The 17,880-nt window shown below is 39.5% G+C and overlaps 1 protein-coding gene across 1 annotated transcript in view; it reads left to right on the top strand.

Moving 5' to 3' along the window:
* Positions 1-17,880, top strand: part of PSMB7 (proteasome 20S subunit beta 7) — a 58,549-nt gene that overhangs the window by 24,199 nt on the left and 16,470 nt on the right. The window contains exon 6 of the mRNA XM_030858711.2: positions 4,089-4,147. Coding sequence (XP_030714571.2) covers positions 4,089-4,147 — 59 coding nt within the window. The remainder of the gene's footprint in view (positions 1-4,088; positions 4,148-17,880) is intronic.

A 17,880-nucleotide genomic window follows, 5' to 3' on the forward strand; every position in this document is an offset into this window, starting at 1 on the left:
TACTCAAATCAGCCCAGCCTAATGTAGCAAATTCTATTTAGTGCTCACTGTGTGCCAGAGACTGCTAGGTATGGCGGATGCAGCTCTGAAGGGATGGACAGTTGGCAGAGATGAGAGTGATAAACTCTCATGGGGGTGTGGTGGTCAAGGAAGCCTTCTAGGAGGAAGTCATCTCGCAGTTGGGGTTGGATGGGTGCCTCGGAGTTCTGTGGACTGTCAAGGGGGCAGAGGGAGTAGCACGTGCCAAGGTGGGATAGGCTTGAAATGGTCTGGGCATTTAGGAAATTCTTGTCAGTTTAGTGTTGATAGAGTGTCAAGTGTGTGTGTACATTGGGGAGGAGGAGGGGCTGAGCGAGCCAGAGACCTGGTCATGGAAGGTCATGTGTGTCTGCTCTGAACTATATTGTGGCCTGTAGAACTTTATGTTTGAGAGAGTGACATAGGGTCACACCTGAGACAGGAATCCTCCCCTGTGCTTGTTAGTCCTGTAATCCTAGACAAGAAGCTTTATCACTTCATTGGGTTGCTGTGAGGATGACCAAATGACAACATATGATGTGTGGCCCACGGTGGGTGCCCAAACAGAATGCTCTTGTTCTTCCCTCTTGGCTTCCTCCTCTCTCCTATAAGAGAAATTGAGGGTAGGTCTCGTACTCCTTGCTCTTAGAGCTCGTCCTGCATTTGTGGAAAGCATATTCCCTCTGACATCCATTTCCTTCACCTGACACGCCCACTGTCTAAAGCAGAGCCGCCTATACCCGGTACACTGTCCCCTGGCTTTTCTGTTTGTTTATTCCTTAATGGGAAACCAGGCCGTTCTGACTGATTGTCTAAGGTGGCCTTGTTTTTGGAATAAAAAATCAGGGTAAATCCTTCAGAGGATTTTTGCCTTGGTTTTGGGTATGAGAGTGCCAGGTTAATAGGTTGATGCTGAAATCATGGAATATCTATGGACATTATTATTATTATGGTTTATGGGGAAAATGGGATATAATATTTAAACATTTTGTGAGTCAACTGGCTGCTCTATTACTATGGAATTTGATGATTTATTATATATAGTTTTAAGTGGCATTGAAATAAAATCTGGGAAACTTGAATTGAAATTATTTAAAAAGACCTGTCTCATTGAGTTTACCATCTTTTTTCTTTTTAATGGCAAACTCCTTGTTCCTTCCCCCGGTTGCATTGCCTTGAAATTATGTGAGGATTTGCATGTTGTTCTCTTGCCATTTTGGGCGTTTGCAGTCATATTTGAAATTCTGTCTTCTCTTTTCTAAGCAGCAGACACACATTCAGAGTTTCCTAGAAACCTGTTGACAAAGTCAATTGCACTCCATTTCCTAGCACTTCTGTGTACTTCTGAAAAGGGGGCGCCAAAGTCCTCCTTTCCTAAAAATGCTAGGAGCAGGAGCTAATTTGCAAGTGATTTAGAAATTGTTTTTAATGTTGAATTTCCCCTTCTTTTCAAGTTTATTTGGAGTCCACTTATCTTTGATCTCAGGGGAAGCAGAATCAGGCAGTTTAGCAAGCTCCTGTTTTCCTGAAAACATCTCAACTCTGTGCACGTGCATGTGTACACCTGCATGTATGTGTGTGTGTGTGTAAGTTGGTGTGTGTGTTTTGGGGGGGGTGTGATGTAAATGGGGAAGCAGAAATACAGTGTAATAGGGATCCCTGTGTCCTTTCTATGTTTACCTCTCCTACACCTTCCACTCTAAAAAAAAAAAAAATCACTGTGATGAGAAGCATCACTACATTGATAGACACTTTTTGTTCTAAGAATTTAGATTTAGCATGTACTTCCACTTATGGAAATTTTTTCTGTGGTGGTGTTTCTCATGAAAAAAAGCTTTTGATAAAGGAAGAATTATTATATTAGGAGGGAAATAGTTTTCATTTCTTAAAGTATTAGGTGAAGCTAAGTAGAAGGAAATATATGTGCCTGGGAAAAATTAGAGTAAAATTAATTTCTTGTGAAACTGCGAAAGAAAGGATGGCCCAGGAGAAAATACAGGCTAGTAGTCTTTAGGGAAAGATGTCTTTAAGGTAAGTTGTGTTTCCCCTTTTACAGTAATTGATTACAGTTTTCCACAAAATTGTTAGCTCTTAGGTAAATAGCCCTCCTTCCCCTGTCCTTTTCTAATGTGTATTTCTGGCCTCTGGTGCGTTTACCCTTGGGCTCTTTGCAGAGACATTCTTGGACCAGGTTGGAAAAGAAGTATTTTTTTTCCTGAGGTTTCCTTATTTGCAATTTTCTTGTTTCTTCGTGACAGTTGTCCTCTGTTTTCCATACAAAACCAGCTCGTTTTTTACTACGAAGTCTGAGACTGGTTCTCACCAATGCCTTAAAACAGGTTACTTTCCCCCCTTGATCCCTGAAACTCAGAGTAAATGTGAGTCACAAAACATTGGTGAACTTTGACTCTATTTCCAGATTTTCCAGGACACATAAACTATGAAATTGCAAGGTTTGATTTTGGTGAATTTGTGTATATATATCTAGTTTTATTTGGGTACACTAGTTTTATATCTGTTTAATTTCTCTTTCCTTTCTAAAGGGCTTTTAATATCTCTTTAGGTTCCTTTTTTTTTTTTTTTTTGGTGGAGAAAAAATTGTGAGAGGGGGAAAATGGGGTTGCCTTTTGCTCCCAAAGCTTAAATGAATAGTCATTGCCCGTAATGCCATCTACGCTCATAGCTTCCCCCTGCTTTAGATGCGATGTATCCGGTGCTGTGAAGGTAATGATCCTCAACCACAGCAATATTCCCTAACAGGAGTATCTGTCATATTCATTGGGATTACCATGTTCATTGATTTGTGTCTGTAAATCTGCTGTTTCTACCCTTTAAATTTGATCTATAATTGGACCTCCTTAAATGGTTCAGATAAGGTAGTCTGTATTTTCTCAATGCAGCGATGCTGTCAGCTTCTCCTTTTTCATTATACATTCAGCAGACTTGATAAAATCAGCAGGACACCTCATTTGAAACTGTTTAATCGCTGCCTTTTTCCTTTGCTAAACCATTGAGGTGGTCAAGCGATGTACACAAATCATTTTAAATAGAAAATATGGTTTTCTCTGTGACCCAGCTAAATAGATAGTGTTATGCAAAACAAGTTAAAAAGTAATAAATGCCAAAAAAATCTTCTAATTGGAGTAAAAAATTGTGGGCAACTCTATCCTCTCTCCAAAAGTAGAGTATCCTAAAATATTGCCAGGACCCTGTAAAGACAAGATGATGGTTTTCTAAAGATTCTCTGGTTTCTGAACAAAACAAGTTTAAATTTTCATAGTGCTGAGCTGCCTTTTATATCCATTCAAAGGGAGCCCATACTTATTTGTAATGCCTTTACATCCTGCTTTTGTAGGGAGAAATTTGCTGTCTGTTAATATCTGTGCAGCATAACCTTTCAGCCATTTGCTATTGTGATAATAAATTTTTGTTTCTTTGTCTGTCATTTTGTCTACTCAGCTGTTACTCCTCAACGTACGAACTAAAAATAATAGCTCCAAATAAATGCCACATAATAAAGTGTTTTACAGTTGTAGCTGGAATAACCTGGTGGCCGTAGCTCACAGTCCTATTACCATTGCTGGTGCTGTAGTTTCTTCCCCGTGTGTCAAGGTGACTCTACCGGGGCCAGCTCATTAAAACAATCTATTCTTTCTAACTGGCTTGGTATTTAGCGCTATACCCAGCAGCCTGCCAAGGCACAGCTTTGGAGCACAAGAGTCACAGCACAGGATATATGAAATTATGTGGCATTCATTTTTGAACAAATACAAATTATCCATAACCTCATTTTCATGCTTCAGGATTTTATTGTGAATGATTTACAGTTACTCCTGTCAATAGTAGAAGTAGGGCCAGTTGCAGGTTTACCCGAGATAGTGGTAAGTGTGACTCCAGGCTTTTGAAGAGCAGTGTTTACCTGGTTTTTGTGGCCCTGTAGTGTTAATATTTACATTGTACTTGAATGTGACATTGGGTGTGTTTTGCCATTTTTACTGCCCCGAGGTAAACTTGAGATGGAGAAGCTGGGAGTTGGTAAATATGCTAAAAATGCATCTTTTTTCCTACAGGTTCTGGCTCCTTAGCAGCAATGGCCGTGTTTGAAGATAAGTTTAGGCCAGATATGGAGGTATGTAAGTTCCTGCAGTTTTATTCTCTTTCACATTATCTTTCTAGTTGTATGTTGGACATTTACAAATTGATTGCTGATTCCTCCAAAGTTTGAACAGCACTGCTGTTAGTTGGAATGCTCTTTGGCACAGGTACTGTGTTTGCTGAGAAGACTGGTTACTTGGGAAAGCTTCATTTTGGAGTGGCCTGCTATGCCCTCCCTCAGGCTTGAGGAGCCTGTACTGTTCAGCTTTTTGCTCTGGCCTTTGGGCTGTCTGGGAATCTTCTTGGCTGTAAATGCTGCTGCAGTGTAGCATGTTTTCTTATGCGTTATCACAATATCTCAAAATGACAGGTGTTTTGTTTTTTCACGAAGAATAGAGAAACTGTGTACGTCTTTGCATGTCACACAGACCTGGCCTGAAAACGCGGGCAGTTTGAAAAATCCCTGAAAATGCGGGCAGTTTGAAAAATCCCTATAGGTTGTTCTGCGTTTGGCAGAAGATGGGGACAATACCATGTGTGTAGTGGCCTGTTATCAGAGCATGATGTATGTATCTGGTGTCTCACATATATTTATAAGACATTCTTTTGTTATATTTTCTTTGGTAGTGGGGAGGGTGGTATCTTCTGAATGACATTCCACCTGTGTCTGCTTTAATGATAGATGTACCTCCATTAAGCAACCCCCTAGACCCCAAAATCTCCAAGAACAAGCCACAGGTCTTTCATTGTCACTTTGGATGGAGTGTTCAGTATGCTTGGATACTTTATGGTACCATGTTATTCCTCCACTGTGCTTTATCCTCGCTGCTGAACTAGCTTGTAGGCACATTACGTCCTGAAGGCAGCCCTCATCATCTGCCCTTGTTTTTTCGATAGATGTTAATTTTTTCATGGGTAGTATCAACTTGTTTTCAACAGTTATTAGGCTGTTTATGAGTGGTTTGCCCTATTCCTTAATATGTAGGTTTCTGCTCTTCCTGCTTTTGCAGTAGTGTTTTGTGTAGATACCAGCGGGTGTTTCTGGGAATTACTTTTTGACAATGCTTTATGCCTAATCATCTTTGGAAAAGATTGCATGTTTAAAAGTTTTTGTTCTTCTCTAGCTCATTGTCATTAGCGCATCAAGTGTCATTGGAGCTCGGAAGCTCTCTGATCTTCAGGTTTGGGCCAAGTGCCAGGAGAGCAGAGAATGTAGGATCGTGGATGCTGCTCAGCCAGGACAGGGGTCTCCTGCCAGAAGCCACTACATCCTTGGTATTTGAGGATAGCACATGTAAGGGACTTGGTCACTGATGGCTAGTTTTCTCCCCTTTCTTGAATTATCTGCAGGAATTAAAACGTGTGACTAAAGATAGAATTTAGCTATAGGTGTTTTGTACTAGAAACAATAGTCTTGCTCCAATTAAGAATAGTAAACAGGTCCAAGTATCAACTGTAAATGAGATTAGAATTCTGTTCTCATTTCTCAATGTGAACATTTATTCCCATATCAGCATTATTTTCTGTTTGGGGTTCTTAAATACAGAGGAAAAATAAGATATACTAGGTCACTTAAAAAGAAAAATTAAAAACGATCTCCCAGTTTTCAAACTAAAGGAGAGGAATTCCTAATGCTCCACAAATCCATTAGAACTAATGCAGGTATAGAGAGAAAGACTGATGATTTTCATTTAGAAAATCACCTCAGTAGTGTCAGGCCCTCCTTTAAACCACATTAATCTTTTCAAATTTTCTTGAAAGCTGTGTCTGTTTCCAATTGATTGGGACTTCCATATGTTAAAGAAAAATGAGAATTGCATAAAAAGTTGAAAGCATGAGGTATATTAAAAGTGATTTTACAAAAATAAGCTCAAAATGGATTAAAGACCTAAATGTAAGGCCAGAAACTATCAAACTCTTAGAGGAAAACATAGGCAGAACACTCTATGACATAAATCACAGCAAGATCCTTTTTGACCCACCTCCTAGAGAAATGGAAATAAAAACAAAAATAAACAAATGGGACCTAATGAAACTTCAAAGCTTTGCACAGCAAAGGAAACCATAAACAAGACCAAAAGACAACCCTCAGAATGGGAGAAAATATTTGCAAATGAAGCAACTGACAAAGGATTAATCTCCAATATTTATAAGCAGCTCATGCAGCTCAATAACAAAAAAACAAACAACCCAATCCAAAAATGGGCAGAAGACCTAAATAGACATTTCTCCAAAGAAGATATACAGACTGCCAACAAACACATGAAAGAATGCTCAACATCATTAATCATTAGAGAAATGCAAATCAAAACTACAATGAGATATCACCTCACACCAGTCAGAATGGCCATCCTCAAAAAATCTAGAAACAAATGCTGGAGGGGGTGTGGAGAAAAGGGAACACTCTTGCACTGCTGGTGGGAATGTGAATTGGCACAGCCACTATAGAGAACAGTATGGAGGTTCCTTAAAAAACTACAAATAGAACTACCATATGACCCAGCAATCCCACTACTGGGCATATACCCTGAGAAAACCATAATTCAAAAAGAGTCATGTACCAAAATGTTCATTGCAGCTCTATTTACAATAGCCTGGAGATGGAAACAACTTAAGTGCCCATCATCAGATGAATGGATAAAGAAGATGTGGCACATATATACAATGGAATATTACTCAGCCATAAAAAGAAGCGAAATTGAGCTATTTGTAATGAGGTGGATAGACCTAGAGTCTGTCATACAGAGTGAAGTAAGTCAGAAAGAGAAAGACAAATACCGTATGCTAACACATATATATGGAATTTAAGAAAAAAAAATGTCATGAAGAACCTAGGGGTAAGACAGGAATGAAGACACAGACCTACTAGAGAATGGACTTGAGGATATGGGGAGGGGGAAGGGTAAGCTGTGACAAAGTGAGAGAGTGGCATGGACATATATACACTACCAAACGTAAGTTAGTGGGAAGCAGCCGCATAGCACAGGGAGATCAGTTCGGTGCTTTGTGACCGCCTCTAGGGGTGGGATAGGGAGGGTGGGAGGGAGGGAGACGCAAGAGGTAAGAGATTTGGGAACATATGTATATGTATAACTGATTAACTTTGTTATAAAGCAGAAACTAACACACCATTGTAAAGCAATTATACTCTAATAAAGATGTAAAAAAAAAGTGATTTTAACACTCTGCTAAAGTAATTTTATATTATTTATTTAGACTTTGGATTTGAAATGATTCAAAGGCCATGAACTTAATATTGCTGATTTAGGGAAGCAAAGGGAAATGTGAATCATCCCTTCAATAAAATTTCTGATATTATCAGTCTGAAGAGTTGTGTTCCTTAGATCAATTTTATCTATAATTCAGAGCACTTGTTGTTTTGTATTAGCTGCGAGAGCTTGAAACAGGTTTACTGAATTCCCATTTCAGGTTGTTAATTAAATTTACAATTTTAGGTGAGTGGTTTTTATTCACTGAACTTATTGACACTTGACACAGACTGACAATCAAAAAAAGTCAGTTTATTAAGGAGAAGGTAGTACTTGCTTCTCCAGTGAAGTGAGTTTAAAAGTAAATAGAAGGCAATGGTAATACTTTTAAAAATCTAAAGGGAGGGCTTCCCTGGTGGCGCAGTGGTTGAGAGTCCGCCTGCCGATGCTGGGGACGCGGGTTCATGCCCCGGTCCGGGAAGATCCCACATGCCGCGGAGTGGCTGGGCCCGTGAGCCATGGCCGCTGAGCCTGCGCATCCGGAGCCTGTGCTCCTCAATGGGAGAGGCCACAACAGTGAAGGCCCACGTACCGCCAAAAAAAAAAAATCTAAAGGGATATTAGATAATAAAATTATTGTGAAGACCAGGCAACTAACTGCTGGCCACCCTCCTTTCTTCTGGTGACGATTAAGTGATGTGGTTTCAGTGGAAGGCCGAGACTGCTTAGGAAAGTTGAGAGAACCCTGTTTTAGTGACTTTGCTGTGAAAGAGAATTCGGCCAGGGTGTCATTTCTGGCTCTGCATTTGTATAGAACTCATGGAAACATTTGGTTTCAAATTTCCAAACTTTATTTTTCTTTCCATGGAGGCTTTCTGTCTTTCTGTGGCAAGAAGCCCTCCATAACTTTTCTTTCTTGCCTATTTTGAGACTGAAGGGTTGGAATGACTAAGTCTGCTTATTTCCCTTCAATAGGGGAAAGGATTCTGGACGTGTCTCAAACAAACCCAGGAGACCTGCCTCTCAGGTCTTGCATGGATCTCCAGGACAGTAACTACTGCTCACTTCATAGAGAATTGCATGGGGAGGGGAAGTTTCAGGCTCTCATAATTACAAATCGTTTGCCAAACAGTGATTTTTAGGCCAGACTCATGAAACAAACTCTTGGCTTTATTTTTAAAACAAATAAATTAGGAAAAGCCCATAGTCTTTTTTTTTTTTTTTTTTAAACTGCAAACCTGTGCCTTGGACAGGGCTGGGCCTAGACTGTAGTATTTATGGAATGAAAGTCCCTGCCTCCTTAAAAACCTTTAATGTTTTCTCAGTGTCTTTGGCTGCACAGTCTGGTATGGTAGCCACCAACCACATGTAGCTGTTGAGCACTTGAGTGTAGCTAGTCTGAATTGAGAGGTGCTGTAAGTAGAAAACACATCCCAGATTTCAGAGACTGGGTCCAAAAGTTTAAAAACATATCTCATTAGTAATACGGTTACATGTTGTAACAATATTATTTTAAGTATATTGGGTTAAATAAAAATATTATTAAATTTTTTTCACCTATTTTTACTTTTTTATACGTGGCTACTAGAGAATTTAAAACTAAATATGTGGTTCACATATTTCTGTTGGACAGGGCTAGTCTTGAACTTGTCGTTTGCATACTACATTTAAGGATTCTGCCATGTCTGGATGCCACCTCTACTGTTATTTTTCTTGAAAATTTTCTTTTACATCAGCTCACTGTTTTATAAATTGAGTTATCATTTACATAAAATAAAATGCACAGATCTGAACTGTATAGTGCAATAGATTTTGGCATTTGTAATTACCCAAGTAACCGTCAATCAGATCAAGACAGAACATTTCCTTCACTGCAGAAGTTCTCCTTGCAAGTCAGTTCCCTTTCCTCTCTTCCCTACAGCCACTCTAGTTCACCTATTTAATTTTAAATTTATTTTTAAAATACAGTTTGTATCTATGAAATCCTGGGTTTGATATGATGGTTATTTTCCCCCCAAGACATGAAAATGAGTGCATACTATTAATATAAATAAAAAATGTATTCCTGTATCACCATCATGTAAGCCCAGGGGTATTAATATTAAACTTAGGAAACATAGGTCTGCATTCCTGCTCCACTTCAACCCTTCTCGCCTGCTTGCTGTTCTTTGAATACAGTGTGTACTGGCTTGCTGTCGAATCCTGCTCGCTGCTGGTGCCTGCCAGCAATGCTCTCACCTGCTTCCTCATTTATTTGTGTTCCCGTACTGCATTGTACACACCTGTCCCATTGTTTTATGGCTGTTTTCAGGGGCATCTCCGCTACTTGCCGAGAGAGGGGAGACCCTTGAGGGCAGGGACCATGAAATCATCTCTCCTCTTCAGCTCCTGATGTTCAGTACATGTTTATAGAGTTGAGACAGGATAATCCGGAGCTAAAGCAAAATATGAGTCATCAAAAACCACCTGGGAAACGGAGGGGACTTTCTCTTCTTCCCATCTGGAAAGTGCTGAACTTTTTTCTTTTCTTTTTTTTTTTGAGATAACAGAAGAAGATAACTAGTACATTTCTCATATAATACACAGTATTGGGCCAGAGTCAACAAAGCAAACACCCCATTGAGTACACGGCCAAAATGAAGATGGGCCAAAGGGCAGATGCTCATTGGGAAATTACAGGCCAAAAAGCAGAACAGTGAAACCTAGCTGGGATTCATAAATGCCTAAGATGGGCTTCTGCCTTTAGAAGTAATCTGAACCAGTGATTTGCTTCAGGTAAAAGCTCTGACTCAAGGTTTCAGAGAAACTGCCGGCTAACTGTGAGTTTAAGGCCCATTAAAAATCTTTTAAAATTCTCATCCAGTTGTGGCCTTAACACTGCCTGTCCTAGTCTTGGGATGCTCATTTTCTTGTTTTTCTCCTTGCTGTTAGCCTGGAAGTTCTCTGAGGGCAGGAACTGTGCTTATTCGTTTCTATTTACTCACACCTAAAATGGGGCATAGTAGGTAGTCAGCCAGTATTTGTTGAATGAGTGGATAAAAAGATGTCAGAAGCAACCTTTCTTAGTTGGTCCCAGATTTACATTCCTTTGAAACAGTTTGATAACTTCACCTTTAGTGTTCATAGTTCTCAGATGGATAAAAATGAAGGCATTAAAAAATTGTATTACTGCTGATAAATCTCATTCTTTGTTTTTATCAGCAAAGGTGCTTATTTGGACACTGTACCTATGTATTAGCAGAATAGTGGATTTTGAAATGTGTGAGTTGACCTAATGACAGGGCTCAGTTGTATTAGAGGGTTTTTTGGTGACGATGAATTGTGTGGAGCCATTCCCCTAGAATTTTTTTTTTTTTTCCTATTGTTAAGGCTGGCATAAGAACTAAGCCCCTTATCCTGGTTATTATCCACAGGCTAGCTGGACAGGAAATTAGTGATAAACACACTGTGGCCTTCTGAGTCCATTTTCCAGTTAAGTTATGAGGAATTTGACCATTGTACCTGGAAATATGGTGTTAGCTTTGTGTGAGTATGTATCTTGAAAATTGCTGAAATAAAAACTTTTATTTTAGGGTGGGGAGGGTTAAGGAAATGAATCTGATAGCTTAGGTTAGTTTTCCTTCCATCCTGTTTCTTTGTAAGAAGGAATGTTTCCATTTGGCCCAGTGAGAAATTTAAAGTCTTGAAGATTATAATTCATAAAAATGGGTAGAAGATTAATATTTAGTCTGTCAAGATCAGTACTGTCCCCTCTTTGCACTAATTGTCAGAAAGCGTGTGAGGGCTGCTGAAGGGTAGCGGTGTGCGGCAGGACCCTCACATCACAGGGAGATGATTCAAAGGCAAACTGTCCTGCACCCTCTGGTATCGACTTGCAAATTAGCATCTGGAATCTAATTAAACAAGCTTAATGAAAGTAGCAGCTGAATACTGCTGGAAAAGACAATCAGCTTTTTTCCCCTCTCTGATACATACTCTGTACTATTGAAGTTGGTCAACAAACACATCATGTGAGCACAGTTAAAAAAAATTAGCATTTATTTGAAGAATAGAAACTGTTTTTCATTCTGTTACGCATTTGGCATGCTTTGGCGTCCCATGAGAGCCATGCCACAGCAGATAGTGCACAATATTTATAAATCCATGACAGGCAATAATAGCAACTTGAAAAATTCTTTTGCTAGAATCTCAAGTTGAGAGCTGCCAAAAGCTGAGAGGATCAGATCTGCAGTGGCAGCTGCTGTGCCCTACAGTTAGAATTCTAGACTTTGAAGATGCTCAACTTAAAGAAATGAAGACTGCAGGCTTAGCCAATTTTTGCAGGTTTCTAGAGCTCTGGCTCTCTGCCTTTTGAAGATGAGTTGCTGAAGCTTCTACCACTGCCTGAGGCGTGCTAACACCAGCAGGATCTTTTTTTCCCCCCAGTCTTAGTGTGTCTTCAGTTTTAAGTAGCACATGCTTAGTCAGTGCCAACTGTGATGGTCCTTTTTCTGGTCGCAATACCGAGGGATGAGCTCTTACCCTATACCCTTTAGAGAGAAGCTGCAAAGATAGATGGTGACGTATACAAGTGCCACTTCAGCCGTCTGATTTATGGAGTCATATTTTATCACTTGGCAAGTGCTGGCCTCTAGAGAAGCCCTTATTGCTAAAGATGTGAGCAGTTATCGCCCTAAAGGCTTGTGTTTACCTCACAAACGTGATGCCAAACACGTAGCTATGGAGGAAACAGAATTAATCTGTCATTGCAGGCAGCTATAGATCCACTTTACATAATGAAAGAGTTGATACCAATATGGTGTTCTATAGCAAATTTTAGAAGTGACTGTAGTTTTTTGTTTGTTTAAGTCTAATAGTAGAAAGACACTGAAGTTTCAGATTTATTTGTGCCATGCAGATGGACAATAGTGTAAGAGATCTGCATTATTTTGATTAAAAAAAAAGAATCTATTCAGTTTGGCACATAGACTGGTCCCAAGGGGAAGCATAGAGCATGAGTTCAATGTGGTCAGATGGAAAAGGGCACAGGAGCTTAGGAGCTAGAGGATTGGCCTGTGAGTGTGTTTCCACTGTACGCACGGCACGACTGTGGGCAAGCCACAGCCCGGCACTGTTCATCCAGAAGACGGGGATCCAGAGACCTGCCTGTGGGTTGCTGTCAGGATTAGATGTGGTCTGTAAAGCACGTCATATGACGGCTCACACAAAATTGGCTCTAAAATATGGCAGCTGCTTCTGTTTTTTAGTAATTCAGTAGTAGGATACAAACATCACATAGCAACGACTAACATTATTTGTACTTGTGTCAGGCTTGATGGTATAGATAGATATGATTCTTTTTAAAAAAAATTTTATATTTTATTTATTTATTTTTGGCTGCGTTAGGTCTTCGTTGCTGCACCCAGGCTTTCTCTAATTGTGGCGAGCAGGGGCTACGCTACTCTTCGTTGCGGTGCGCGACCTTCTCATTGTGGTGGCTTCTCCTGTTGCGGAGCATGGGCTCTAGGTTCGTGGGCTCAGTAGTTGTGGCTCGTGGGCCCTAGAGCGCAGGCTCAGTAGTTGTGGCACACAGGCTTAGTTGCTCCGCGGCATGTGGGATCTTCCTGGACCAGGGCTCGAACCCACGTCCCCTGCATTGGCAGGAGGATTCTTAACCATTGTGCCACCAGGGAAGTCCTAGGTATGATTCTTCTTTCTTATCTGAAAGCTTAAAATCGGAAACAGGCCTAGCTAGTGGTCATGACAGTAGAAGAAGCCTGTTTAACACACAGCACAGGCTATGGAAATATTTGCCTTTTTGCTATGGGGCGAAGGTATTGAAAACACAGCAGTCATAGTAGCTGATGCTTTTTGAGTGCTTATGCTGTGCCAAGCTCTTTTCTAACAGCTTTGTCTGCATCATCTTATTTACTTTTCAACAGTTGTGTGGGGTCTGTACTTTGTTATCCCTGTTTTGTTGAGAAGAAAAATAGGGTGTAGGGAGGTCACATATCTTACCCGAGGTCACACAGCCGGGCAATGATGGAATCATGGTTTGAACCCTTGTCAGTCTGGCCCTCCGATGTGATCGATCACCCTGCTCTTCTGCCTCTTTGCTAGGCCTGTAGTTCTTTGACAACAGAGTGGGGAAGACATCTTATTCCAGGTGAGCGGAGGTGTGGGCTGCTTGGGCTATTCCTTTTCTCTGATGAGGTCTTGTGAAGATGGCACGAAGCCAGACGAATGTCAGAGGAGGTGTATAAACCTCTTTGGTGAGCTCAGTGACTGGAAGGAACCCAGGGATGGAAAGATGCAAAGTTAGAAATACAGAGATATTAGGAAATATAAGTAAGTCATTTGGCTATGGAAGGTTATTCTTTTCTTCTCTTTGAATTCATCAGAATTTATTTTCATCTTTTAATTGTCCTCCCCCGCAAATATCCTGAGGTTGTTTTTTCCCTCAGAGTTTTCAGATATTTACAGGGGAGCTGTTTTTCTCTATATAGCTAATGTTTAGATGGCATAGCCTTCTTCAAATTTAGTAATGAGACCAATAAGCCTTTAAATATTGGTGAATGGCATTTGTCCATTTGAGGCAAATCATAAATAACTTGAACCAAAAATAAATAAATAAGCAAGACTATCATATTTGAATAATGAGGTGTTCTTTTTACCCCAACTGCCAAAACTTTTTAATCTTCGTCAACAATTGTTCTGTCCTCCGTCTTATTTAGGTTGCATCTGTGCGACTCAGCTCAGGAGCCCTGACAAGCGGCATATGAATTCTGTATTCATTAGTGATCTTGATCCAAATGCCTCTGTCCCTGCCACGGGGGCTCAGGTGTGGAAGCTGCTGGCTAATCCCACCAGCTGACATTCAGAGGTTTAATGACTCCATAGGAAGGTGACCACTCGCTGGGAGGTTTTGCTGGCGGAACCCACACAGCAGACAATGGAGATCAAGGAAGATGATCAGTGTTTAGCCGAGCACCTTCCTGTGTGACTTGAACCCTGCTAGCATCAAACAGAGTTTTAAGTAAATGCAAAATTAAAAACAAAACAAAACAAAAAACTTGCCCTCGATAGCTATCATAAACAATGATTTTCCTGTCTGTATTGTTATTGATGGTGTTTAAGACTGTTTTTCTTGTAGCAGTTTAATAGGTGTCAGCTTGATAAGCTGAACTGACTCACTTTTCCAGATTTTTAGATTTTAAGGTTATGTTTGTCTGGTACTACATCTGTTTAGGTATCTTGTATATCTGGGAAAAAATATATATATTAAAGCCAAAATTAATTCTTATGAAATGTTCCTAAGAATCTATGCTGACATTTTTGTTTCTTGTGATCTCTAGCTTTAAAAAAATTACTATCAGAATGTGAATTCTTTGATTGATGGGTGACATGTCACTAGATGTTTTGACTTTTTTTTAGGTCCTCTGTTCTAAAAATGTTGGATGCCTTATTATTTTAATAACAGCTTCATTGAGATATAGTTTACATGCATACAGCTCACTTACTTTAAGTGTACAATTCTGTGGTTTTTAGTATATTCACAGAGCTGTGCAGCTATCACCATAATCCATGTTAGACCATTTTCATCCCCCTCAAAAGAAATGCCATATCCATTAGCAGTCACTCCCCATTTCTCCTCAGCCCTCCCAGCCCTAGGTAACAGCTCATCTGCTTTCTGTCTCTACAGATATGCATGTTCTGGACATTTCATACAATAGGAATCATACAATATGTCTGTTGTGACTGGCTTCTTTAACTTACAGTATTTTCATAATATTTCATCCTTGTAGCATGTATTGATACTTCATTTTTTTATGGTTGAATAGTATTCCATTGTATGAATATGTCACATTTTATTTACCCATTCATTAGTTAATGGACATTTGGATTGTTTTCACTTTTTGACCATTATGAATAGTGCTGCTGTGAACATTTGTGTACAGGTTTTTGTGTGGACATATATTGTCATTTCTCTTGGGTATATATATACCTAGGAGTAGAATTGCTGAGTCATGTGGTAACTCTCTATGTTTAACTTTTTGAGGAACTGCCAGACCGGTTTACAAAGTGGCTGGGTCACTAGTAGTGTATAAAGATTTTAGTTTCTGCACACCCTTGACAACATTTGTCATTTGGCTTTTTGATTATAGCCATTCTGGTGGGTGTGAGTTGGTGTCTCATTGTCTTAACTGATGGATTCCTTATTGGTTAAGAACTAATGCAACTACAGAAATGTTTAAATGTAACTATTGAAACATTTGACACACTTCTTTATGCACTGGATTTGGGCAGTAATTGGGATAGTTGTGTGTTTAACTATTGGAAGGTCCCTTTTAGAGGCTCTCCCTGAGGCTGTTTCTGTCATTTGCTTTTGGTCCTAATTCCTGCTTATTTGTTTTCCTTAAAACCTGAAACATTAGACATAGTAAAGTGTGTCTTTTTTGTTAGATCAAAAATGTATTAATTTTTCTCCAGTAATTTTCTCTTGTTGTATTTAACGTTAAAAAAAAGTTTTTAGAGGTGTCAGAACCCAAAGATATAATCCCTGGGGCCCTGTATAGAATTATTCCTGGTAGTGATTTCCAGTGGAGTTAAAGACTTAATTTTAGAAATGAACAGATACTAAAGTTGGCCTTATGGTTCAGTGAGTGATTTGGAGAATTACCATTCAACCTTTAGAATAGATGATAAGACACTGTTGATGGTTTAAAGCTTCTCACCAGCATCAGATGTTTTGAGTTGCCCCCTCTTGAAAGAGTGAGTTTGTTCTCCTGAATTTGAACCCACTGGTGGGCCAGCTTTGGAGAGGCAGAAAAGAGAAAAGGACTTCTTGAGTTAAGTTTACTCCCTTGGATCTTCTTGCTTACATTTTCATTTTGTGGTGTTTTGTAAGGCAGATGCAAGTTCTCTCTGCTGTTTCACCTCATGATTCAAGAGCAGGACTTTGCTCCCTACCATACAGAGTTTGGAATGTCACAGATATATAATTGCTTCTCTCCCTTTGGATTCCTTCGTCTTCCTTGACTTAGAAATGGCCACTTGGGGCCAGGCCTCTGGAATTCAAGAATCAACAAATCTAAGGGAATTGACCCTCTGTAAAATTTGAAGTACTCCATTTCGAATTCTTTGAAGAGTAATGACAACACTGCAAATGGTATACTGCCATAGTTATTGACTTTGAAAACTCGTTGTTGATTTTTCCACCAAAAATATTTCTGTGCAAAAATTTTTCCAGGTCTTCTGCCCTGCTGCGTATACACTGAACTTCATTTTCTTATATAATCAATAATATGTAATTGATCAGCAGGTGCTAATTGGGTACCAGCTGAATGCATACACTTGGTGCTGTAATTCAGAGGTAGTATTGAAAGAGACCATTCTGTATGATGGTGGAAATTCCTTAAACAGCTATGGGCAAAGTAGCTTGAAAACAAGGGATTATTTTACTCGGTAGTAGATAGGTGATTATTTATGATGCATTTCTTTGGAGCAGGTGTTCCATTTGAGATGTTTTTGCTTTACATATTTACTGTAACTGTGGAAAGGTAGGGGAAAATACACTGTACAGGAGAAATAGTTCACAAAGTATGTTGCTTGCTGCACCTGTGGCAAGGATCCAGCAGACAGAATGTAACTTCTTTGTGACCAGAGACTCTTGAATCAGAGAGAGGTAAGAGCTAGGGATAATGCTGGATAGAAATAAATGTTTGGTGACTTTCAACTATACAGGTGGAATTAAAAGGAAGGTGTTATTGCTGATATATTCGGCATCATGATATCAAAGAGAAAAATAGACTTCTTTATCTCTTATCAAATTGAATTGCCTTTGCTAACTTGGGACTCAGGGACATAATTTAAGGTACTAAAAAATGCTTCCTTTATGTAGGTTGTCTTTTTTGTTACTCAAGCCAAGCCAAGACTTGGAATGTCATAGCTCCTTGGGAAAAGAAGTAAAAGAAGCTCTTTTATTACTTACTGATTTCATTCCATTCTAGAAATCGTATTTTGTAAAAATTTTGAATCATAAAAACATTGAACGGTGGCTTTCAGGAGAAGATGGGAACCCACACCCTCCACCCCGGCTGCTTGAATTTCACTGTCAGAAGTGAGGCTCTGTGTCTCAAATCCAGGAGGTCATCTGTGGGTAGAGACTTGCAAGCTCTTGAACAATGGATTTCTACTTTTCTTGTGTATAGGTTAGAGAAATATAAGAAATGAAATATAGGACTGAGTGTTACTGGGTGGTAGCTTAGAATCTTATAAGTTTTGCCTTGGCAGGTAATTTGGCATAAATTGTTAATGTAAATCTGGGTTAGTGGTGAAGACGTTATTTTAGTAAAAAAGATAAACTGCTGATTAATTCAGCATAGAACTCAATTACAAATTGAAAGTGTCTCTGCGGGACTCCCGGACCCTAAAGACAGCAGATGTTGAATTGATACTCCAGCATATTTCACAGTGGTATGAAATATTAACATGGTTTATTATACTTGTGTGGTGTGCAGTATTAGAAAGGGGGAGGTAGTGGGCATGTGGGTGTGCAAAGCAGCCACACATTATACAT

The sequence above is a fragment of the Globicephala melas genome, chromosome 6 (genome assembly GCF_963455315.2).
Source record: "Globicephala melas chromosome 6, mGloMel1.2, whole genome shotgun sequence".
Classification (NCBI taxonomy): Eukaryota; Metazoa; Chordata; class Mammalia; order Artiodactyla; family Delphinidae; genus Globicephala; species Globicephala melas.